At 41.6% G+C, this 24,488-nt stretch overlaps 1 protein-coding gene across 1 annotated transcript in view; it reads right to left on the bottom strand.

Annotated features, from left to right (window-relative positions):
* The window catches only part of TMEM255B (transmembrane protein 255B), a 62,050-nt gene extending 38,613 nt beyond the window's left edge, over positions 1 to 23,437 (bottom strand). Inside the window, exons 1-3 of the mRNA XM_057363673.1 lie at positions 23,377 to 23,437; positions 16,201 to 16,343; positions 11,538 to 11,600 (exon numbers count right to left, since the gene is read on the bottom strand). Coding sequence (XP_057219656.1) covers positions 11,538 to 11,600; positions 16,201 to 16,343; positions 23,377 to 23,437 — 267 coding nt within the window. The remainder of the gene's footprint in view (positions 1 to 11,537; positions 11,601 to 16,200; positions 16,344 to 23,376) is intronic.
* Between the last annotated feature and the right edge of the window lie 1,051 nt (positions 23,438 to 24,488).

The following is a 24,488-nucleotide window of genomic DNA, read 5'->3' as shown; positions in this document are numbered from 1 at the left end:
TTGGAGTTAAGAGCTGGCCACAGAGCAGACCCAAGAGGCCACCCCAGCTGCAGCCACACTCTCAGGTAAACCCTGCCCACAAACTCTGCCCCCCAGCTCCCCAGGCACGCTGTGTGCTGAATCACACACTGCTGGTGCCATGTCCCTGCTGTGTGACACGCAGGGACCTGCAGACACACAGAAAATCACTTTGCTCCTCAGCATAAGCACACCCTGGCTCAGGCTGGCACCTCCCTGGCTGTTTCCAGTGTCCCTGTGGAATACATCTGGGAGCTAGCTTTGATTTTCCTATGTCCCTAAGATCCCAATTTAATACAGGCTTAAATAAATCTGCAGCATTTTTTTTCGATGGGGATGATGATGCAAGAGTAGAAGTTTACAGAAAGTCCTACCACAAATCCAAAACAAAGAATGATTTTCCACCCTGRTGCAACCAGGGAGCTGGAACACCCAATCTCAGCCAGGAGCTGCATCTGTTACTATGGTACCTCAGCAGGTCTGTAGATAATAGCCCACAAAACTAAGACAATTACACTCATTACATTGCATTGTATTTCAGAGGCTGCTGTCAACTAAGCACTGCCTGTCTTGTGAAATGGGTCTGTATATAAGTAYTTAATTGTGAGTTAATTTTCTCTAATTTGGAATGCCCTCTCCTGTGTGGCCCCTTCTCACACAACAGCCAATTYTTTTCCCTGCCCTTGGGACAGATGTTTTGCTGCTGTGATGAAAATGAAACATGGGTAAGACTCCTACAGTTTTCACAATTGAGCTAATTAGGAGGTTTCTCACTACAGCAGGTAATGAGTTCCACAATTTATGGCCTGACAACATATTCTTTCCAAAGGCTGGTTCTTAAATAATGGCAAGGCTGTAACTGAGGCTCTGCTGGAGGYTTGTCACACCACAGCAGATAGGATTACATCATGTTCATTATTCTTTAATGCCAACTCCAGTCATAGCTGTSCACTGGTTACAATGACAAGACTTCATAATGGTGAAAGACTTCCATGACTGCCCAAATTATGCATTCCAGTTCCTAAAGAAACCCCCCAACAAAAAAGCTGGAAGAGGGATTTTCATAAGGGCATGTAGTGAGAGGACAAGGGGGAATGGCTTCAAACTAAAAGAGGGAAGCTTTAGATTAGGTAATAGCAAGAAATTCCTTACTGTGAAGGTGGTGAGGCACTGGAACAGGTTKCCCAGAGAAGCTGTGGATGCCACATCTCYGGAACTGTCCAGGGCCARGTCRGATGGGGTTTGAGCAACTTGGMCTAACAGAAGGTATCCCTGTGCTTGACAAGGRAGTTGGAACGAGGTGATCTTCTCTTTAAGGGCCTTCCCAACACAAACCRTCCTGTGATTTTACGATTCTRTGTTGTCAGGTGTTTAGATTAAGTCTCATGCTCAGACCAAGTGACCAAGTTAGGAAACCTTAGCCTATTTSACAGTATAATGACTACTGAATTCAGCAAGTCCAATCATACATTGTTCAATATTATCAGCAACAACAAAGACCTTTGATTTAGATTTTCTTCCCTCTTTCTGTTTTTAATAGCACCYCAAGGGCATGGACTTGAGCCTTGTGATTGCTTATTCTCAACTCAAAAAGCATCTTCCTCACCAATCCTTAGTTTGTTCCCTGCTGTCCAGCCCTTTCTCCTGCTCTGTCTCTGCATCCCAACTCCTGTGCTTACAGCAGCCAGTGAATTTCACTCCATCGGCAGAAACCACTTATTTCCTCAGATGAGTTAAATGACAAGACTGAAGAGAGAGATGAGCACTGGACTCAGTGCAAACGAGGTGAGACCATGTAGCCATGACAGAAGGGATGGAGGCAGAAGTGGTGACAGCAATGAAGAGATTGTTTCACCTGTTCCATGTAATTGACARTCCTAGGGATTATCAAAGTAAAAGCTAGGTTTTAGCTGTAATGAATAAATCATAAGGACTGGGGTTATTTTTTTGTTTGCGGTCAAGGAGGTTTTTGTTTTATTGCCTGTGAAGAAGTCTGCTGTTTCCCAATATTGTGTCAGGGATAATTAAGAAAAATAGCAACATGAAAAGGCCAGTTGGTGTAACACAGGCAGGAGAGAAGTCCCTTGAGGAATTTAAGCAACCTCACATACATAAAAAGGTTGAATTAATCAGACAAACAAAGGGGAAAATACAGAAACTACATGAGAAGCATTAATTATCATGCCAAAGAGAAAAACAAGATCAAAATCCATTTTCAAAATCWRGGTAGCAYTTTTATTTGGRAAATTTATSTTTTTTTCTKGCCCCACATCCTGAGGGGCAAAATTATGAAAGCCAGGATTTGCTATACCTTTTGTTACACCTTAGGTACTCACAGTTAATTTTTATCATATGTAGGCATCAGTAAAAAAGCAGTCAGATTGCTTTCACTTTTTCTCCTCCAGTGRAATTGTTGCTCAGCTTTTGCAGATTAAATGTTATTTAGGTTACACACGAAGCCAAAGGACTGCAGAAATGTCCAAGGATGGGAAATGTGCACAGGGGGACTGTGTGGTCCCGGCTGTCCCCCAGCCCAAGAAGGGGGAGCGGCACAGTTGAGATGGAAAAGAAAGGGAGCACAGGTTCTGAGTCTGCTTGCTCCTGTTCCTAAAGGCACACACAGACATCTTTAGGATAGGGACTAAATTTTTCTGATAGGTCCCTAGTCTGGGTCTCTCTGTTGTTTCCACCATTTAGAAATGTTCTCCTGAGCATTTATACTTAACTTACACCAATGCATTTGCTTTACTGTTCCTGGAATTCATCTTGTCTTTTCTTCTAACCTGATAAAACATTTGGAGATACAGTTTCTTTGAAAAGTGCTATATGAAATAAAGACAAATTTWCCTATATTTTTATCTTCAAGCAATGAAAGAATGGCAGGAATTAAATCAATAGCCATTATGAAATATGAAACAATATTCCTGGGACAGATCACCTGATTAAAACATTATTTCTTCTCTCATAATCTAATATCAGCTACAAAGCCAGACTTAGCTTTGAATAGCTAGGRAATTATTTCAAATTGTTTTACAAGCAAATCTTTACTAGAATGACCAATCTACTTAATAAAAAACCTATTTCAAGATGTTTCTGTGCACTTTAGACTTTGAAACTGGAGTCACCATTATATTGCAATCAGAGAAGGAATATGATATATGTGTAAATGAACACATATTAAATTCAAGATAATTCATTCACTGATGAGTAAAATGCTCGTCTTGATTCAGTTAAAAATGTCACCACTCATGATGCACTATCAGGTCTCCTGGGATTTTGGTAAAATTTTAGACTTCACTGGAGTGCAACAGGTATTATTAATACATATTTTTTTAAAAGCAAGTCTCAACTGTACTTGCTTTATATTTTCTAAGACAAGAAACAAAAGACGGGTTAAAAAAGTTTCTTTTTTTTTCTTGGTGCAGGACTGGTGCTGTTATCAGTGCTCTTTTAAGCCTCCACAACATTTGAGAACCCCAAATCATTTCCCAGTAACCATTATCACAGTTACTGATTTCCTTCTAGCTGCAGCACATTTCAGCTTAACTCAGCTCATGTTTTGTCCCCAGTCTGAACTGATCCACCCACCCTAATGGCTGACCTTCTCTAGTTCAAGGAGGTGCAGTACATTTGCTCTGCTACACCTGTGTTTTCACTCCTTTTAGATATGTTTTGGTTTTTTTTTTTAATAGCTGCTCTATTTTTCTTCCACCCCATTAAATAGGGTGCTGACTGTTTGATCAACCCCCTTCCCTCTGTTTCAGACTCTCACTGCTAGGTAGGGAGTGCTGAGGTTTCTCAGGGCAGTTCAGTGTAATGTGCTTTTCCAGACAGTGACACTCTCTGGCCAGCTTTACACAGAAAAGAGAAAAAAAAAATCACCTGGAATCTCACAGCTGGAGAAAAGTTAATGGTTTTTGCTTAAGCAAGTCTTAGTCCAGTACACACTTCAAACTGGTAAGAATTCCCCTTTGTAAAATCAACAAAAGCACTTAGGTAAGAACTGTTAAAAATTATTCCACATTTAAGGACATTAATTCAGTCAAAGCAAAAACTWAACACCACATTAAAAGGAAAGGGAACAAAAGTCAAATAAGTTTAGATTCACTGATCAACAGTGCTGACATTATAGGAATTCATCACATACTTCCTTTCAGGGATATTCTTTTATTGCTTAAACTGGAACAAAGTCATTTAATCACTTAAACAGCTGTTCAGARCAGTATGAGAACAATAAACCAAAAACACATAGCATACCATATGTCATAAAAGTTTATGTTTCCTGGTAAAAAATGGTAAAATTGATATAGATCAAGACTGCTACAGCTGACTGTTTTAGAAGCAAGAACTGTTTATACACCAAAGTCTCTGTTTTTACAAATCCTCTTTCACTCTACAGTGACTGCATTGCTTTCTAAAGACACAAACAAATTTCATCAGAAAAGCACAAATTGCAAGTTTTCATGTAGTGAAGTTTTACCTGCAGAGTCTGGGGGATTGTATCTGTCCATCAGGGATGCTCAACTACTTGATTTGAGCCAATTCTTCAACAAGAACCTCAGAAACTGCCTGTCCTTTTCCCAGGGCACGCCCTACCTCCCCTTCACCGTGTGCACACGAGGACTCATCCCAGATTCCTTACTGAAACTTTCTATTCCATGCTCCTACTTGCTAGGAAGAGTAATTGATATCTTTATTGTTCCACAAACATTTCATGGGTCATAAGGTTTACTTTGGTTTTCAGCTGTGTGAGAGAAACACTTTCATTACACAAACAGCACAAGAAAATGAACAGGCAGTTTAAAAGTGCTCCATTAAGCACTTAAACTCACATGCTGCTCCCAAATATGGATCTTAAAAGAAGCACATCCCAAAAGACTGCCACTTGATAAGACAGAGAATTTAACTGACTTGGTGGCCTGAGTCTSTGGCTCAAAAGAACGGTGACAGCCTTTAAAGATTGCAGTATCAAAAGTAAGCTGCTGGAAATACACATTTTCATTCATGTAAGTGTACATCTCCTTTCTGTTTCTATGGAATTTAAGCTTCCAGAAGCAAACTGAAGTAATTCTGGTTGCCAAGGAAGCTCTTCAAACAGAAACCAAAGTATTTCTTCAAAARTTTTTCCCCTTTGTAATCAATATTCCATTTCTTTCTTCCAATGCTAACAGCAAAAACAAGGCTGTATCTTATCTGAGCCTGAGCTGATGCTATGTTTTGTCACCAGGTGAAAAACCTGAGATGGGTGAGACCTGTGGCACAGTGGCACAGTGGCATAGACTTTTTTGTCATTATCACACGTATTTGCCAGGATATGTCAGCTGTAAATATTTACATGTACATATCTGAGCATATGTTACAGGTTATATRTTATATGGTTATCATGTCATAGTACATTTCTATATTATAATATTTACATATAAATAAATATTTGCACACACAGCTAATGAATCTGACAAATCTGAAAGCACACACCTGTAGACATKTAATATGAAATGTCAATCCATAAAGAACTAGTTCAGGGAAGAGCTGAAAAATCTCCCACACTTCCTTCAGTAATTTGCACAGTGAAAGCATCTATTTCTGTCTTTGAGTCTCTGAACTTCAAAATTCTCAAACACTGCTGGGAAATTTATGCTATCTATCTTCAGGCATTTAACTCCCTGACAGCATTTAGATGATGGTTTCATACCACACTAAGTTGATATAACAGTTTATTCCAAAAAAAAGGGACCAGTCTTGTTCCCTCTTTCCACTGATCACTCTCTACCCTTACCCATGCAGCCTCACCAGTTAACTTTCACTATGTCAGATGCTCACTTGGCTATGAACATTTTTACTCACTTAACCAGTGGTGAATATTTTTAGCCAGGACAGGGAAGATGAGAAGGAGTCAGCAAGATAGAGGAAGGAGCAAAGGAGGGAAAAGTTCTCTTTGTGTCAGTGGGTATCTACATTTRTTATAAACTGGAAATTTTCACAGTAAATGCACAATGTCAAARAACTGCATACAGAAATCTGAAGTATTTTATTCAGTCTTTGTGGAATAGATAACATTAATAAGAGTAAAATGTTTCTCGTAATATTATACTAATTAAAATTTATTAGAAACAGCTTTGCCACTTATTTACATTTTACTTSCCCATAGAACTTCCTTTTAATTTCACTAGTCTTCATTTTGGATGGTACTTTCATACCCACAAACACATCCTCTATCCTCCTCCTCTGCAGCTGAAATAACTGAGCCTTCAAAGCATCTCCTGTTACTCATCTCACTTCTACTCCTGTTTTTGTCAAATATTCTCCTACATTACAAGGAATAACACAGATTTCCCAGACCTGCCATGGATAGATCACATTCCAAATCCTTCCTAAAAAGGGTTAAAATGGGGTCTCAAAGCTGATTCCTGCAAAATAAGGCAGCTAATGCCCAAGACTACACCATGCTTRTGGGCCATCTGTACATAGGCTGCTCTGCTCTATGCTTAAAACCAGGCAGAACTATAGGATGATATATTTAGCAATAACCTCAATATTATAGACAAGAAATGCAATTGTCACTTAACACTGAATTTTTCTTGTCACACTTGAGCTAACTAAGCCTCCAGAATCTAGCTTAAACCATCCTTACAGGTCTCTTCTAGAACTCAAAGAGAGAACAAGATGCCTCTGGAGAGCACCTCATCASAGTCTTGAAGAGCTAGTCATGAGAGAGCAGGAAGATGTTCTCAAAGAATAAGCTGTTGAACTTAACAGCTAATAAGATGCTGTTTGAAAAAAATGCAGATACCTAAAGAAGAGCCACTCGAGCTCATGCAAGTGTCAATATCAACATATTCTGATTATCTTTGTGTAAATCTTGTCTGTTTCTGAAATGTGCAGTTAGATCACACCATAAAACCTAGCGCACATTTATGAATAGCCACTGAAAAGGTATTAGCAGGTCTTTTCTGTTTCAATCATTTTAAAGAGAGAAGGATGATTTTTAAAAGAGAAGATGATTACTAATTTCTTCCATTTTATACATTTTAACCTCGTCATTAATTGTTTTTCTCTGAACTATATGAAATCACCACTGAAAGAAAGAAGTGTTATTAACTTTATCAGAAGCTTGAGTTTAGGAGAAAAACAATACCTTTGTAATTACAAAGACATTTTTCTGCATTTCCCCTGCAACACAGTAAAGGCTTCTTCCATTTGTTTGGACAGGAACATCAAAGATAGTCTCAGAGGATATACAGAATTTCAGTGGTCTTCTCTTATTAAAACAAGCTGCTTTAATTAGCCTAATATATGATATGAAACCAATCAGWAATTAGTATCTTTGATCAAAATCTACACTAAAGTCAGTTTCTTCAGAATGTTTGATTTGCAAACAGCAAATGAAACAGAATGTGTTTGAACAGACCAAATTAGGTGTATATATAGCAGTATTTTTTGGGAATGTATATATTAATAACCATCCCCTTTGTATAAAATGCCTGGTGGGCATTTTCTGATAAACATAATCTATTTACAAAATATATTGGTTTTGAAAAAAATGGAAGAGGTTTGGTTCCTCTGAAAGCTGGCTCACACATGCAAACTGCTTCAAAAAATCCTTTATTCTAAAGCAGATGTAAAGTCTGGTGTCAAGAATATAATTAGAGATGATGTTGAAGTAGTACCTCACACAATGTCAATGCATGACAGGGATGTATGCATTGYCAGGGAAATCTATCAGCTGAAGAGAAAATTATTGCTTTGTTTCTCTAACTTCAGCTCTAATGTCTTTTCAACACTTCATTTGAAATGTAACTCTTGTTGACAGAGATTGGGAAGCAAGCACATTAAGGGGCCTAAGCTTAGCATCCCTTGAGAAGCCTGAATAAATAGCTTTGCCTTTTCTGTCTGTGTGCAGAGCTCCATGTTCTAACCTTCTWCGAGTTTTCAAATTCTGCTTTGTCAGAGGCAATGTCTCCATCTCTCTGAATAAGTCAAGAACCAGTCTGAGCACTAGGTTTACATCTGAGTATATCCTAGATATGTCAGCAAGAAAATGAAATGTTTGTTAGTGTGAAGAAAACATGARGAAGACAGCAGTGGAGGAATTTGGGTCTCAGACCTGCTGCAGCCAACTGCTTCTATCTCAAGTACCAAGGTTTGTGCTAACTCACATCTCATGAGGGGTCACTTCTGCTCTATGACCCTTCCCCATCTTCCCTTTTTTCTCCTGTACCTCCTCCCATGCCCCTCCTGCCTGCTCTCTGCCCCAGCTGTGCTGCTGTCAGTGTAGCTCCCATGGCCCTAGTGAGGGCTCTTGCCAGCAGCACTGTGATAYTGCAGACATTCAAAACCCTGACAGCTATTATGGCACCCTCGCAGCTCCCCATTGCACTTCCCCGTAGGCAGCACAGCTTCAGAGTGCTCATTTTCAGCCTTGCAGACAGCCTGGCTTGGGGAGGCTGGCGTTGGGAAGATGTGTGAGTGGAAACTGTGAGCCTGAGYTTGGTTTATCCTTTGGCTTAGCTGAAACTCTGTGCGTGGTGTCATGTGGATGTTGCACATTTAAGGAGAGATTCATTTCTGGGTGTGAGCTTGTGCCACCTCCACAACTCTTCTGAGGAGAAACCTGTTACAGCACTCCCTCACACYAGTTACTGCTCTCAGCTCAGCTCTGCTGCCACGAGCCCCTCGCACACCCAGCCTTCCCCACTKCCATGGATAATTTCAGCATCTCATCTCCTAACTGGAAATTACAGTTCTGTGCAATTGTGTAATGTACAGCTTTGTGCTGTAATRTGAGGAGATGGCGAGCAAACAAACAAGCAAGGACACTTCATGTCTTACAATCCAATCCATTTGATTCGAGCAGGATCGTGTTTTCCACCCATCCAGCTGGACTGAGAGTGCCTTTGGAGTGAAACAGCACACAGCTACACACTGCTCTTCAATCCATAACCTGCTTTGCAGAGTGCAAGGAAGGCAAAAAGGCATAGCAGCACATTATGCTTCAAATGCCTTCTGCTTGCCAGTTAGAAACATCCCAAATCAGTGCAAATCTTTAGTCAAAGGGAAATTTTATTCTGCTGGTGCCAAGCTTTGCATATCAGAGCCAAGCACAAATGCTGAGAGCTGAAGTGAAATCATGCTAGTCAATGAGGCAGAGCCTGCTTCTTGGAGCAGCAGTTCCTYTGAATTAAGGGTTATACCTTGGTCAGCACTTTGAACTCCCACTGCGGGCTCTGGGATGCCAAGAAGGTCAGAGAAGTGCAACATTATTAATGTCATGTTTTAAGAACAAACTAYTGTCCATTCCAGCTCACTGTTCTTTTGTTCTTTCTTAAACTCCATGCTCATCAGTTACTGAGTGCTGGGTTTTTGCTCTAYTAGTTCTGCTAATCATTATATATTTTATATTGCATTTAGCATTTCATCAACCATGAAGGAACCTGGACTTATAATGGATGGGTCACAGTGAAATAGAACTTCAAGACAGAAAGAGAAACAGATTTAAGTAGAATGGTCAATTTGAAACAGGCTTTCTTTCCCCTAGTGCACTTGAACATGCATTAATCTTCAATTTAAATAACAAATTAAAAATAAAGTATTGAGCCATTATAGGGGTCAGATAATTGAGTTAAACTCAAATTATACTGCAGTAACTGCTCAAACGAAGTCTAGTTAAAAAGAACTGAGTAAACAATTTCTTTTCCTTTCCACTCCCTTTTTTCCTGCAATTAATTTTTTTAGGTGCAGGAATTTATGCTACATTTATGCTACATTTCTGTGCTTATATAATACGTTACAATCTTACTGATCACTGCAAATTTGTTAGAACTGCCCTAAAGCCTTCCAATCAAATATACTCTGTTATATCCTAGGGAATAACTACTGTCTTCCATTGCAARCTCTTTCAGTCTCATTTCCACAACATTAGAAATCAGCAGCTCAGCCTCAGCAAAGACAGTGTTAAAAGACCCACTGTGGATGGTTCTCAAGGCAAGAATCATAATTAAACTTTCTAGTTATTCTCTTGGTCTCTTCCCTGGAAACCCAACCTTCCAACAGCTGAACCACAAGTGAGTGTTACAAGCAGAGAGCAGTTTTCCTTGTTCCATGCTGGGAAATGCAAGCAGGCACTAATCCCAAACACACTCCACACTTATATCTGCACAGTCCCTGTGTGAATGACACAGCACATCAAGGAATTACACACTTTAACCAAGCCTTACCCACCTTGCGGCTTTTTCAGATATTTTACTTTTGTTAAGGGCAGAACCAACAGAAAATCACGAAGCAGATTAAACGAAAAGTGAAAAATAAAGCAACCCGAAAATTGTATGCCTGCTAGTAAGGGACACTGAATTCTGTGGAAGATAAAGCTATTTTTATCTGCCCAGCACTAAGCCTGAAACTCAGAACCTGCTGTTCATCCTGGTCTCTGATGTAGAAATCAGGAGCAATGGTTGAAGTATCTACCTCCCTCCTGAATTTGTCTGAAATTGGTCAACACATTGAAAAATGGGTAGGGAATAGAGAAAGACAGAGACAAATATTACAGCTTTGTAAACCTTCTTTGGGAAACTCAGCTAGAAACAGAAATTAAAACCAAGGAAAAACTTGCAAATATACTACTGACACATACAGGTAATGCAAAAAAAGTGATATTATGAAGGAGTGATATGACTACATGTAAGCAAAGTCGTTACTTGTTATTAAAATGCAAGCTAAATCCATCASTTACTCCTCTGAGCTTAGCACCACTCTTGATTTATACCAGTGAAAGCTCTGCATTATTAAATTAATCATATTTCATGATGCTTGGCAGTAATCAGTTTAATGTGAAGTGCCCCTTGGATATGCTATTATTCAATCAAGACTTCTATTTTTTGTAAAGAGCTAGGGAAGTGTTAAGAATTTCCACAAATTCCCTCGTCCTTCTTAGTACACCTTCCCTAGCCCCAAAGACTTTCTATTGCTTCCTCACATAGATAAAAGCAAAGGATTTAGAAAGCCAAGCTAACAAATCACACAGAATTCAGATCCTGTCTGACACAGCCTGGGAATCTTGGCAGCAAGAGCTTTGGGATTTTTCCTTCTGCTTAACACACACAGTTTCAGGAAAGTGTTCCTGACTTAAAACTTCTTGTGCAGGATGAGATCAGCTGCTAGGGTAGAGTTGATCATCCATCTTGTTGCTGCTCAAACAGGAATGGTGCTCTCTCCCCATCCTTTTCCCAGCTACATGGCCCTGGCCAAGCTCTGGCACTTAACTGATCCTGCCCTCAGCCAATTCAACTCCCCAAACCAGCAGCAAAGTAAATTCAGTAAAACAAAGTAAGCTGCTTTTGTTTTCCCTTGTACAAAGGAAGCTACTAGCCCATTCATGCTTCTCTAAAACTTCTGAGAAGTGGTGAAACAAATGACTAACATTTTGAGGCAGATGAAGCAGTTTTAAGTCAACTGGAAATCCCTGCTTTTCATTTTTAACACAGTCTCATACAAAAAAAAATAATAAATAAAAAGGGCTTACTTACTATTTGTCTTCTGTTCTCAACCAGGTAGATGCCAACAATCCCTAGGAAAGATCCAAAGCCAAGCTAAGGCAAAGAASAAAACCAACAGAAATGCATGAGGTCAGCTTATCTGGACAACATACCAACACATATCGTGATATCTGAGCTAATGCACCACACAGATGGGCTAAATGGGGTGGGTCAAGGGGAAGGGTGGAAGTTACTGTTGGACATAAATCATAGAATGTAATGGGAAATGCCCAGGACTGCTGTTCTTTGATAGATCAGTGCAAAATTTGTCATGTAGTAAACAAAAGCYGCTATAGACATGCTTTGTAACCTAACTACTGTTACCATTGTCATGTATAGTTTTACACACTGTAAAGCAAAAACTAAGTCAAGTAGGTGAAAAAACCCCACATTTAGTCCACACATCACCATTTTGGAAAATTGCAAAGCTTTAGGCAATTGCAGACAGTTTTTTCCCAAAAAATAGATGTGTTCCTGCCATGCAAATGACCCAAGTTCAAACCCTTGGAGCTTCTTTGTTTGATTTTAATGATTAGACATTATCACACATCCCAGAARAACTTGCTAAAATGCTAAAAGGACCAGTACAGTCAGCTGCATGACCAACAGCCACAGGAGAGAGAGGGGAGGAGGGGACAGTGAAGTAGCTGCCCTTAATGTTCCAATGTTGCTTCAATATCAGGATGGTAGAAAAAGCTCCCTCCTTATGATGGGTCCATGAAGGTTTGGAGCWCCTTGGATTCACAGTTCCAGCCCCTCTTTGCAATGAGGCCTCTGAATTGAGCTCAGAGCCTCTCCTTCAAGCCCAAATTAACTTTTTAAGGACTACATGTCCCAGCCAAGGGCTTAAGCAATGCCTGTAAATTCCTTGCTGTTACGCACAAGTGCTCACAGCAGAAAGCAAATCCTCTGCAAGCACTTTACTCGCTCAGTATCACAAGAGGAATCCGTCACTCGCTTTCAAGAAACCGAATGCAGGGAAAGGAGATTTGCTCTTGAGTGCTTTGGGAAGATTTATGTGAAAGGGAGGCACAAGGACTAAAAGCAGAGACTTTGAAAGAGTGGGCAAGTGCACCCATGCTGACAGCTGAAGAGTAGAGGTACTTGGAACTGTGAGGGAGGACACTCTGTTCAAGGGACAGCAGCTTGGTAAATTAAGATAACTGCATCAAAATGACATCTGGTKGCAAGCCCCATTTTTCATTCCAGCAGGAGCAATCCATAAAGCATCATTTATGGCTGATGCAGGGGACACAAAATGAGTAATATTATCCATGTGAATAAAGAGATGACCAAACACAGAACAATAACAATTAAATCAGAAGGAGCAGAACCATAGAGATCATGATGAAAGCCAGGGCATTACTGAGATTGCTTTAGGTTCGTGTAAGTTGCTTTTTTGTCTGTTCAGACAATAGGCTATTTGGGAACTCCGGGAGCCCGGGTCAGTATGGCACCAGGAAAACTGGACCCTGTTGAAAGGTTATGAAAATAGCAAATGAAAATAATACAATAAGTAGTCACAGAGAAGTGACACAAAATATTCCAATATAAACAATATTTATAAGGAAATTAGGCTGATGCCGTTCCAGCTCTGTCTTTRCAGGCTGTTCCAAAAATAGTCCAAACTGATGATCAAGCAGTAATCTACTAAATGCAGATGCTTTCCAAAGTGTAATGTTATATTAACTCATCTACACACAGTAATACTTTATGTCCAATTACTTTGGATGCATAAGTTCATGTAATATCTAGCATTACAATGATGTACTTAGAAAAAACTTTTTCAAAACAAGTTACAAGTGACCACATATGCAGGGAAATTAAGGCACTTAACTCTTCTTRAAGCCAATGGGAACTTGGCAGAAGCCAAATTGTATTGGGGATCTAACCCTGAAGACCTGTTCTGCAAATACTTCTAGATACAAGTAAATCTATGCCGGTGTATAGTTTTGTTCATCTTCACACATATGTGTTTTCAAGGCAGGGCTAATTCTGTGTTGTTTCTAAGACCAAAATTGCTTACCTAATATCAGTGGAGACTTCATCTCACCTACCAGCTGTGAAATTTATATTTTACTACTGAATTCGATGAGAACCTTATTTTTAATTGGAATTAATACTGTCTGTCTTCATGTTCTTGCTTTTCTCTGAGCCCAGCAGTTAAACATGTAGTGTCTAATTCACTCCCCCTGCTTTAGGTATGTGAAAGTTTGGTATCAGGGCTATCCTGGTTTTTTAAGCTCCCTCTACTGTCAGCAGAGAAGAGAAGCACCTTTTGAGGGCTGTTCAGTACATTCTGAAAGAGGTGATGGTGAGAGGGGATTCAGCCCCTCTGCTCTGCTCTGCTCTGGTGAGACCCAGCCTGAAGCGCTGCCYTCAGWGGGGCYCCCAAMSCAGGAAGGACACRGAGCTGCTGGAGAGAGCACAGAGCAGGGCCACARARATGATCAGAGGGCTGCAGCAYCTCTCCTTTGAAGACAGGCTGAGAGTTTGGCTTGTTCAGCCAGAGAAGAGAAGGCTCCAAGGAGACCTTATTAGCACCTTCCAATCCCTAGAGATGTCGTACCAAAAAGCACGAAGTGACTGGACAAGRGGGAATGCCTTCAAACWGAAAGAAGGTAGGTTTAGAGTAAATACTCAGAAGAAAACCTTTGCTGCAAAGGTGGTGGAACTGGAACAGATTGCYCACAGAAGCTGTGGGTGCCCCATCCCTGGAAGTGTTCGAGGCCAGGTTGGGTGGGGCTTTGAACAACCTGGTCTAGTGTGAGGTGTGATTGTCCATGGCACAGGAGTTGAGATGACCTCTAAAGTGCCTGCCATCCCAAACCATTCTATGACAGTCCATCTGCCAATGCTGCACTGGAATCAGTCACCCCTGGCAGTGGGGCAGAAACACAACAGCGCTGTCACACACCTCTGACCAGGCTTTTGGCAARACACCACGTAAGATTCACATAGCACTTTTAACTCTTGCTAAATGTTTGTGATATTTAAAATCTCAGTGACATTTGCACTGACAATTACCCATCACTCTTTCTCAGTGACTTCAATAATCCATCATGTGTATACAAAAAGAATTCTGGATTTTATGAAAATTATTTTGCTCCAATAATCTTTTGATTGGGAAAATTATTAATAAAACATTTTATTTTCAAGYATTATACTAAATTCTTGCTTTTCTATCTGTTTATTAATAAAACCAAGATTTTTTTTTWWAAAATAGCAAATTATATTTTTCAGGTGAGTGAATAGGCATTGTGTTATTCCTACAAGAAACTGAATGCTGAAATAACCTGTTTTGTTCACATGGATTTATTTCTTATTACATTTGTTAAAGACAGCAATTCAGAAATAAAACTTCCTTCTAGGGATGAATGCAGATAATATGGTCTTACAAAAGATTTTATGTCAAATTTTGGAAGAAGAGAGATCTTTATCAGTATTAATCTATCTATTTTAAGTTAATGAAAGGGAAAATCATTCTTTTAAGGTCTTATTCTTGGAACTGCTTTTTGTTCTATTTTTAAAACACTGCTYTTTATAGATCATTATCCTAAAATTATCTTCTGAAAGTCCTGTTCTCAACATGACACTAAGATGTAAGAGGAATTGTTTAGGAGGAAGAGCTCTAACTTACAAATTATTAATGGCATATGCATGGTATTAGAAGGTGCATATCCCTCTTTTCTGTGCATTTCATTCCATGGAGAGCAAGAAATAATGAATGGCACCTTATAACCTATTTTGGCAGTAGTGGAGCCACACCTAAGCAGTGTCCAACTCTGAGCATATGAGTTTCTTTCTTCACCTTGCACCCTTGACCTCGGCCCTTCTCTATCTGCTGCCCATACTTGTATTCAAAACTCATCTAGGTATTGAATTTTTTTTTTTTTTTTTTAACTCCAGGCATTTCCACACTTTTGGATATGACCTATCCCTTCTCCTGGGATCAGAAAGGGCCTGGGGGTTGAACCAAGAAGGGGCTGGCAGGAATACTCCTCCCTAGAAATCATGGAGGCACCACAGGGCAAAGCAGGCAGAGCTCAAACCTTGTGCCCACTGCAGGAACATTTTTAAGCAGTCTGCCCCCAAAGCAAAAACAAGACTAAGGATTTTAGAAACAGGATCGTGTAAGAGAGAACTGGCAGCAAGCCTGCACAAAAGGATGTCAGGGAGAGGCCTCCACATGTCCATTTGCAGGGCTTTCCCAGCCAGGAATACAGCAGAATTCCTGGCACACAGACATGAGAGTGGAGTGGCTCTTTCTGCCATCAAAGCAGTAAACTTCTATAGGGTTGTTCAAATCCATCCCATGGCTACTGTCCAGTCACACAGACATCCACCTTCAATGGAACACCAGTGAGAGTTTAGCACAGCTTTTCACAGTTCCCTGAGCCCAGCACAGTGCAGTGCAACATTGGCCTCCTTCTGCCCCTAACAGCCCCTTTGGGACACTTCAGAAAAATAATTAACCCCTCTTGCCTTACAACACACTAGAACCAGATCAAAACAAAGCAGCATCTCTCTCCTTTGAAATGCAACAGGACTAATTGTCTTTTTTTTTTTTTTCCTCCGGTAAATCAGAGCTTCCCATTTATGGCTGATTATTATTTGGATGTACCTAATAATTAAAAATGGGTTTTTTACTTACAACAATGCCTGGGTAGTAGCCTCCCACAGTAACATTTTCTGTTCGTGTGGTAGCTGCCAGACCTATGGTCAGTATGAAGACAGACACGACCAGCAGTGCGACTGTGAACCAAAGTGAAGTCCTCTTCCTTTTTGCAAACTGTCCTGTAGGGAGAGGGGGGGAAGGAAAAAAGAAAAAAAAAAAAAAAAAAAAAAGAGCTAAAGAGCTTTTCATTGCAATCATGGCAGAACAAATACACAATAATGGAAGATTTTTTTTTTTCTTAATCTCTTCTGTTGTTAACTCGCTGTTGTTCTCCCACTAAGGAAAATTGCTGGTGGACAACAAAAGGAATTAAAAAGCACAGAGATAGCTAGAGGATAGCTTAATGTACACGCACTGGGTACAGGCATGGGATGAGTTTTTATTAAACTGAACTGGAAGTCAGTGTCAATGATAATTATGCCTTGTCTTCAGTAACATTGACAATTAAGCAGTGTTCACGTTGGTAAGTCGGATCCTGTAGGCCTTAAATTCTTACCTGTGTGAATTGTTGATTTGACTCTGCCTGGCCTGAACATAAAAATGAATATTTTAAACAAGATTAGCAGACACTCTGCATGCTATCGTGAAAATGAATGTGCTTTTCATATTTACTGGGGTAAGCAATCTGTATTCCTGCAGCAAAGCTGTAGTAGAGTTTATCAGGGGATGATAGATGAGACTGCTCAGTGAAATACATCCAGTGTCACCAGGATTGGGATCCAGACACCCAAAGTGAAAACCAGCACACTCACCTCCAGCTTGCAGCCTGCTCCAAGCACTGAACCTTGYGATTGTAGGGCTGGATTTGAGCTGCAACCACAGATTACTCACCCCAGAGTCCCAGCCCAGAGCACAGACTGAAYGTAGGACTGATTTTAAAAAGCCTTCAATATGTGATCTTAACAACAAAAAAACCCCAAGTGAATCAAACTGTGGGCCCCATTTTTGGTGTTCTGGCTTTGAAAGGCAAGGCAGGAGTGTGCAGGATCACCCTGGAGCACTGGGCCATGCGATGCCATGGTACCACACACTGCACCTGGGCAGGATGGAGCTCCTGAGAGAGCGCAACTGGGCACAGCAGGGCCAGTGTGTCCCCCTCTGGGGCCTGAAAAAGCTGCCTGACTGCCCAGCCTCGGGACAAGGCAGGGACTGTGATGCCCCACTGAAGGATGGAGACAGCAGCCCTCTGCAGGGAGGAGGAGGTGAGAGGGGAGGCAGGTTTGCATGGGTCAGGCTCTGGRGGCATGGCTGGAAGAAAAAGCAGGGAAAATGCAGAAAAGTCAAAAAGCAAGCAGAAACCATTTGCAATGAGTCACTTGAGTTTTGTAGCCATTTTAAAGTCATATCACTCAGTTAAATGTTGATAGTTCAAAAGCCAGACTAGATATTTGCAAACAGAGCCAAATAATTTCAATCAGAAAAAAWATGCTTTCATAATAAAAAGCTGTATGTTTGCTGACATTTCTCCAGTAGAACAACCAGTCAAAATTATTCCAGCCTTTTAGTATGAAATAAAAGCAACTTTTCCAGAGACAAATTCCATCTATTGAGCTTACACAAGTCTCTTTCACCTGCATGTACAAAGTCTTCCTGCTAAAGATCAAGAAACAATTCCTAAGATTCTCCAAACACCTCTTCTCCAGCCTGTGTCCCTGCTGTCTGCCTCTGGCAATTCCCTGTTAATCCATGGAGGGTCACTGGGCCCATGGAAATAGAGAGGTCCTTTGCTAGCAATCAGTGTGTGGGGTTAAAGAGCTCTTTCATGAAGTCAGTTCATGTGGCCAAGAGGGAAAATCAGATTTCAGATGTGCAGCTCCACAGATCAGCTGTCCTTCCCACAAACTAAAAGGATTTGTTCAATACACCTGCCAGATTGTAAATAAAATCTGATATCCTGGCCATGCTTTATCATCTTTGAAAAGTCACAGAGATTAGGGAATCCCCAATAACTGAAGAAAGGCAACGGCTCCACCTTTTTCTTAAAAAAGGCCAGAATGATGATTCAGGGAATTACAAACCAACCAACCTCACTTTGGTTCCTGAGATGCTGGGACCAAAAACGTGGAGTAAATCCTCTTGTAAGACATTTCTGGGCACAAAAGGAAAAGGCAGTTGGCAACAGCATGGRTTTACCAGAGCCAAGTCATGTCAAAAAGACTGCACTTGAGGAGCAGTGGATGTCTTTTACCTGAATTCTAGAAAGGTTTTTAACAGGAAAAGTCAAGTCCTGAGCAGAGGAACAAACAATGCCTTGCAAAGACAYAGGTAAGGGACTGCCAGGCTGCAAAGTAGCTCTGCTGGAAAGGACTGGTGGATGATGAGCTGAACATGAACCAGCAGGGTGCCCCAATGACAGAATCCCGGGCTGCACTCACAGGAGCGTCATCAGTAGATCAGAGGAGCCACTAAACCAATCTACCGAGCACTTTTTAGACCACACAATATTACACTCATTTGGGGGCCCTCAGTGTGGGGAAATACACAAAAATTAGCTGCACTCAATTCAACAGAGGACTGAAAAGAAGGTCAGGGGCTGGGTACTCGCTGTATGAGAAGAGGCTGAGGGAACAGACAGGGCTTGCTCAGCCTGGAGATGAGATGGCTTTTGGCAGGGCCAGTTGCAGTCTTCCAATTCCTTTGAGTTGTTGTCAGGAGAACAGACTCTGGCTTTTCATAATGGTGCACAGCAGGAGGAGAAAAGACAGCAGACAAACTGAAATACAAAGAAGTGTTTCAGACTGGGTACGGGGAGAAAAAAATCAACATTAGGACAGTCAAATATTGGAACAGGTTGCCCAAAGAAGTTGTGCTGTCTCCAGCTTYGGAGGTTTTCAAGATTCAAGCAGAAAAAGCACTGGGCAAGCCTGCCTGACCTCACAGCTAACTCAGCTTTGAGCAGGAGGTTGGAATATCAACTTTCTGAGGTACCTTCCACCTGAATTCTATGGTTTTATGATAGTCAAGACAACTAGGCTAAAAGTTGGCTGGGTGTGTGTGCTCACATCCACTGACACGACACTGCAGCTGCAATGTAGACATAGTCTAAAGGGACATAGGAACACCAACCTTCCCAAAGCTAGTGGGGCAGATGCTCCTTAGCCAAGCCTTTTTAAAACCACTGAACGCTTTTATGAAATGTGCCTGAAGAGCCAAGCCTCCACATTTCTCTTACAGTAGCATCCATAGTAGCAAAGGTTAATCAGATTGCATGGAGATAAACTATGTGTCCAACCCACCCTTCTGAGCACTGGGTATGCATAATGGAAGATTTGAGCTTGATTGACCAGTCTGAGTTTGCTGGAAAATGCCTTAGGAAGAGCATGCTCTTCTTTGTAATTGGAGTAAATCTGATGTGGATTTAGTGAGACCGAACGGCAAAGGATGTCATTATTTGTAGGGGCGATTCTTTTTCTGAACTATATTTTGACTGAAATTTACAAGTGCCAAAAGGCATTTATGTATACAATAACCATCAACCCTCACATTCATGGATTTTTACCACCTGCATCTCAAAAGAGTCAAATGTCCCATCATGTTTCCCCTTTTCCATAGTTCAGCTTGGAAACTCTGGTAAGTACATGTCCTTAGCTATAAACTTAGGATGACTTACATGCAGGAGCACAGAAAGGCCCGTCTGGAGCAGAGGCTGGCACATGCAAGGACTCATTCTCAAAGACTTCCACATGCCCAGAGAAGATGGGTAGAATCAGGTCTGAATTGGTTATTATCACGCTGTTTGGTTTTTCTTAGTCACAACAATAAAAATCTTTGCTCTATCAATATATGTGCAATTATGTGCATGCAAGCCACCATCCTGGGCGGCTTATGTAACATTTGCAAAGCAGCACAGTGTCTTCAGATAAAAAGAGCCACAGCTGCAAAGGGTTCCTGCTACTGCCATTTCAGTCATGTTGGCTCCCAAGATTTCTCAAGGCTTTATTTACTGCTGTTTGTAGCAGTTGCCATGCAGTTTTTTTGGGTCTGTGTTCAATGTTCCTGCCAGCCAAAGCCCAATGCCAGACTGTTCCCTTGGAAGCTCTGTCTCCATCCCCCTGTGCCTGGCCCAGCCTTCTCCCCTGGCATTCTGTGGCAAGGCTTGGACCGAAGGCTGGCTGTATACAAGAACAGCACTTAAATTAAGAGCAGAGGAAATGCTACTGTCAATATTTGTAGCCTGAATTTTCATCAAACACCGACATGTTCCTGGAGTGCAGGAAACAGTTAATGGAGGCTATTCACTTTCCAATCTTTAAGTACTGAAGTAACTCTCAGAATAATGTTGACATTTATTACCTTTAACTTCTTTAACAATGATTCGATGTGAATATTATTGAAYTCCTAGTCTGGGCCTTAATGCAATTCAGTTATAACTTAAAATGCTTCTGTTTAGCATACCRAAAACCAAGCTTGTAGGAAGAAGCCTTGTCATATCCTTATTWGCATCAGCTTGAGGCTAGGGTCAATAGAGGGTGTGAATATGTTRTTAACTTCTGTTGGCAATATTCTTCAGCAGTTTTGGCCAGTGAAGTATTGACTGAGTCTTGGGCACTGAGGTTTTTGCAGTATTAACTGCAGCAATAGGCACTACAGATAAATTAAAGAGGTAACAAAATTTCCACATGACTGGCTTGTGCTCTGCCTGGCGCAGCCCTAAATTGTGCACAAAAAGGAACAGTCACAGAAACATTCCCTGCTTTGCTCACTAAATGTCTGTCAGGYGACATATCTGCTTGAGGTATTCAGCCCTGCTTCTGCAATGGAAGGAGAGAAAATGCCACCAGGACTGGGAGGAGTGACACCAGACTGTTGCCTCCTTGGGACAGGGAGTAGAGAAACAGAGATCACCCTCCAGAGAGCAAAAAAAGAAAAAGTGCCCGCTGAAGACCGCAATCTGCTGCATTCAGAAAAAACTTCTGTCCATCAGCTGCAGAAAACAAAATTATATTTTCAATGCTCTGTTTGCAATGAGTGGGGTTRAATTTGAAGGAAGACTATGGAAAATTAATGGCTTTGTGGGGAGGGTATACATGAGATTGAAAAGTGGTGGATCTAATGAYAAACAGTAGGGTCTGGATATGAAAAAATGAAAAGAGTGAATTTAAAAGGAGAAAGAACTAATTAATGATGAACAACTCCATGCTACAGACTGTGTCCAGGGGCTAAGGGAAAGAAAGAATGAAACAGCAACTCTACACCTTGGAAAACTTGCAKAAAATCTGTGACTGAACTAAAAACGTCTACATTTAGACCAAGGAAACGACACTTTGCCAGCTTTACTACTTCTTTTAAAATCTAACTTCAGACATGATAAAGTCTGTTAAAAGTGTGGCATGACTTTTGGCAAGGAAAAAAGTCACTGTGGGATGTAGCAGTTACCTGAGATTGCAATCATATTTGCTGAACATTAGCACTACATAAATCTATACCTTCATCTTTGATCTAGTTGGGATGATCTAAATGGAAAAATTTATTTCAAATAATGTATATTAGAATCTTACTATGAGAAAAAGAAGCAAACTTTTGTAACAGGAAAAAAGTGCATTTTTATTATGCAATGAATACTGCCAAAAATTTTGACATGTTTCAGAGAGTGGCATTTGGCACATGGAACAAGATAATTTAAGTGGAAATTCACCACAGACAGACTTGAGTATCACAGGTATCCTCCGTGTTGTTGCTATTGAGAAAATTTTTAGGAGAGTTTTGGAGTTAAATGATAGATTTTTAATTACTGCAATGTTCACTTCAGTGCCATCTCTCTCTCAGCCACAGTTTTGTGTATTTTAAAAACTCTTTCATACCAGTGAAATTGAATTAATCCTACATTGCCTCCCAAAATTAAATGTGACGGATTGAGATGCTTTAAAAAGATACTCACACCTGCTGTTGGTGATTACTTTCCCTCTTCTGATTAAATGCTTGACTTGTCCAGAGTGCTGAACTAATTAAACCAGATGCAACAACATTCATTTCAAGCCACAAGACAGCAGCTTTTATAAGGCCCGTCTCTTACCTTTATTATTAATTTGTTGAATAGGATTCCATGACTGCGCTATATATTCAAGACCACGGGAAACAGTTCACAATTCTGCTACAAAACATCCTTCCTGAACAAAATGAAAAATCAATCCCACCAACCCTGACATAGCATGTAGTATGGCCATAGTAAGTGATACCATGCAGTATCACTATGACCTCATTGTTCTGGCAGCAATTGTTTCACCAGTAAATTATTTAATGAACAGCTAATCACTAGTTTAAAGCGAGCATACAGATTCTCCTTTTTCCAATGACTACCTGAAAACGTTTTTAAGTTACAGCACATCTTCCACACCAACATAATTTTTTTCTTCCAAGTTAAAGACAAAAATTAAGGTCTGATACATTTTTTTATCCAGCTATTAAGATCCCTGAGTGCATAGCAAAATCTCCGCTTATCCTTTCAAACACTACACAGAGTAATTCCTAGCTGTCAGTCCTGTATTTTCTAAAGTTTAACAAATTCCACTGGAATAATGAAATACTTGACCTTTCTTTCGCCTATGTTTGCATTTCAGGATGCACGCTGTAAACACGAGCAGCTCACCATTCGATCAGGAGAAACAGGAGGAAGGAAACCAACCCAACACCTGTCCCCAGCCCGCTCCGCACCTGYGCAGCCACCGGCCGTGGCCATCGAGCACAGAACCATGTCTCCTACATTAATTTCCTATCGGCGTGCAGGATAAAAAAAAAAAGAAAGGAAAGCTATTCCTCCGAATGTTAAACCTCCAGCACAGGGATCCATCAAGCGTTGCTGAAGGCTCTGAAGAAGAACCGGTATTTTTAAACACTCGGGCGAGCCGGAGGATGAGCGGTAGCGCGCACAGCGCCGGCAATCTCGGGCTGAGCGCCCCCGCACCGCCACTCTGCGGGGACAGCCGGGRCACAGCCGGGACACAGCCCGGGCACAGCCCCCGCCCGTGCTCTCCCGTCCCGCTGGCCGAAGGGCCGAGGCAGCGGCGCCCACCCCGGGGCAGCCCGGCTGTCCAGCCCCGTCCAGCCCCGTCCAGCCCCGTCCAGCCCCGTCCAGCCCCGTCCAGCCCCGTCCGGCCGCTCTCCCCGCCGCATCCCCGGGGCTCACGCAGCCGGCGGGGCAGGTACCGGGCTCACCTATGGGGTCCAGCATGGCCAGCGGGCCCGACACGGCGGGAGGGGGCGGCGGGACCATCATCTCCCGGGGCTCTGGCCCCGCTCCGCTCCGCGCTGAGCCGGCGCTGCCCGCGGGTGCGGCGGGTCCGCCCTGGGGGCGCGGCGGGGCCGGGGCGGGGCGAGCGGCGCTGTCCCCGAGGGGGGACACTGGTGCCCAGCCCGACCTGACCCCGCTCCTGCCGCCCTCGTGGGGAGCACGGACCAGGTCTTTACTCATGCAGCCATCAGCTGCTTTATTTGTTACGTGTCCTACCCGTGCCCCAGCCCTGGCCTCACTCCTGGGTTTCTTCTTGGCCAGTTTGACACCTGGTGGAGAGCAGAATTGTCAAACTTTTCTTTCAGCTTTCTTCTTCCCTTTAAAAAATTGGATCTGAAAATAAAAAAGAAAATAACACAGCAACCAAAAATACTAATTAAATYACAACAGCAGATATCCCCRAGACATAAATTAAGGCAGGTGTRGGCTAAGACAGGAAATGTCRAAAGTCAAGAGGTACTGCAGGGCTTCTCTTTTTCTTACATGTATCCATCTCTCAACCTCACTGCCTCGGTTTTTATTCCCTCTGCAGATTCTACTCTTGTTCTGCTGCTTCCCAGGAACAGCCAGCTGTTGCTTCTGGTGCTAGTGACTGCAGGGTTGTGTGACTTCTGTCTGAAAGAACAACTGAGAAGGAACAGACAAAGCCAGTGTGCTGCTTTGATGTCCGCTGTTCCTTTTGCCTGACTTCCCTATAGCAGAGAATGTAATAAATTTTTCTTGTGGAAAATGTTTTTGATAGGCTGCCAAGTGYTTTGCTTATGTTGTGTTCTCCCACTTGCAACAAGCACAACTCTACTTAACATCCTTGTTTTCTTCAGCTCCAGCCTCTAAATGTATGCATGCATAAGTATTTAAGATCTTCATGTTTTGGCTGATTTCCACAGGAAATGGTTACATGGAAAGAGGCAATTTTCTCCCATGCTATCCCTGTAGCCTATGAAGATAAGAAAGCCAAGGGCTAACGCCAAACGAAAAATCGACTTTTTCTCTTTGCATCCCCTTACCTGAAGATGTTGAAAAAGGGAGCAAAAAG

Source organism: Malurus melanocephalus, unplaced genomic scaffold (assembly GCF_030028575.1).
Source record: "Malurus melanocephalus ecotype Western Australia unplaced genomic scaffold, MMel_1.1 scaffold_1, whole genome shotgun sequence".
Taxonomy (NCBI): domain Eukaryota; kingdom Metazoa; phylum Chordata; class Aves; order Passeriformes; family Maluridae; genus Malurus; species Malurus melanocephalus.
Note: the sequence above shows the minus strand (reverse complement) of the source record. Positions and strands in the feature narration are given on the sequence as shown.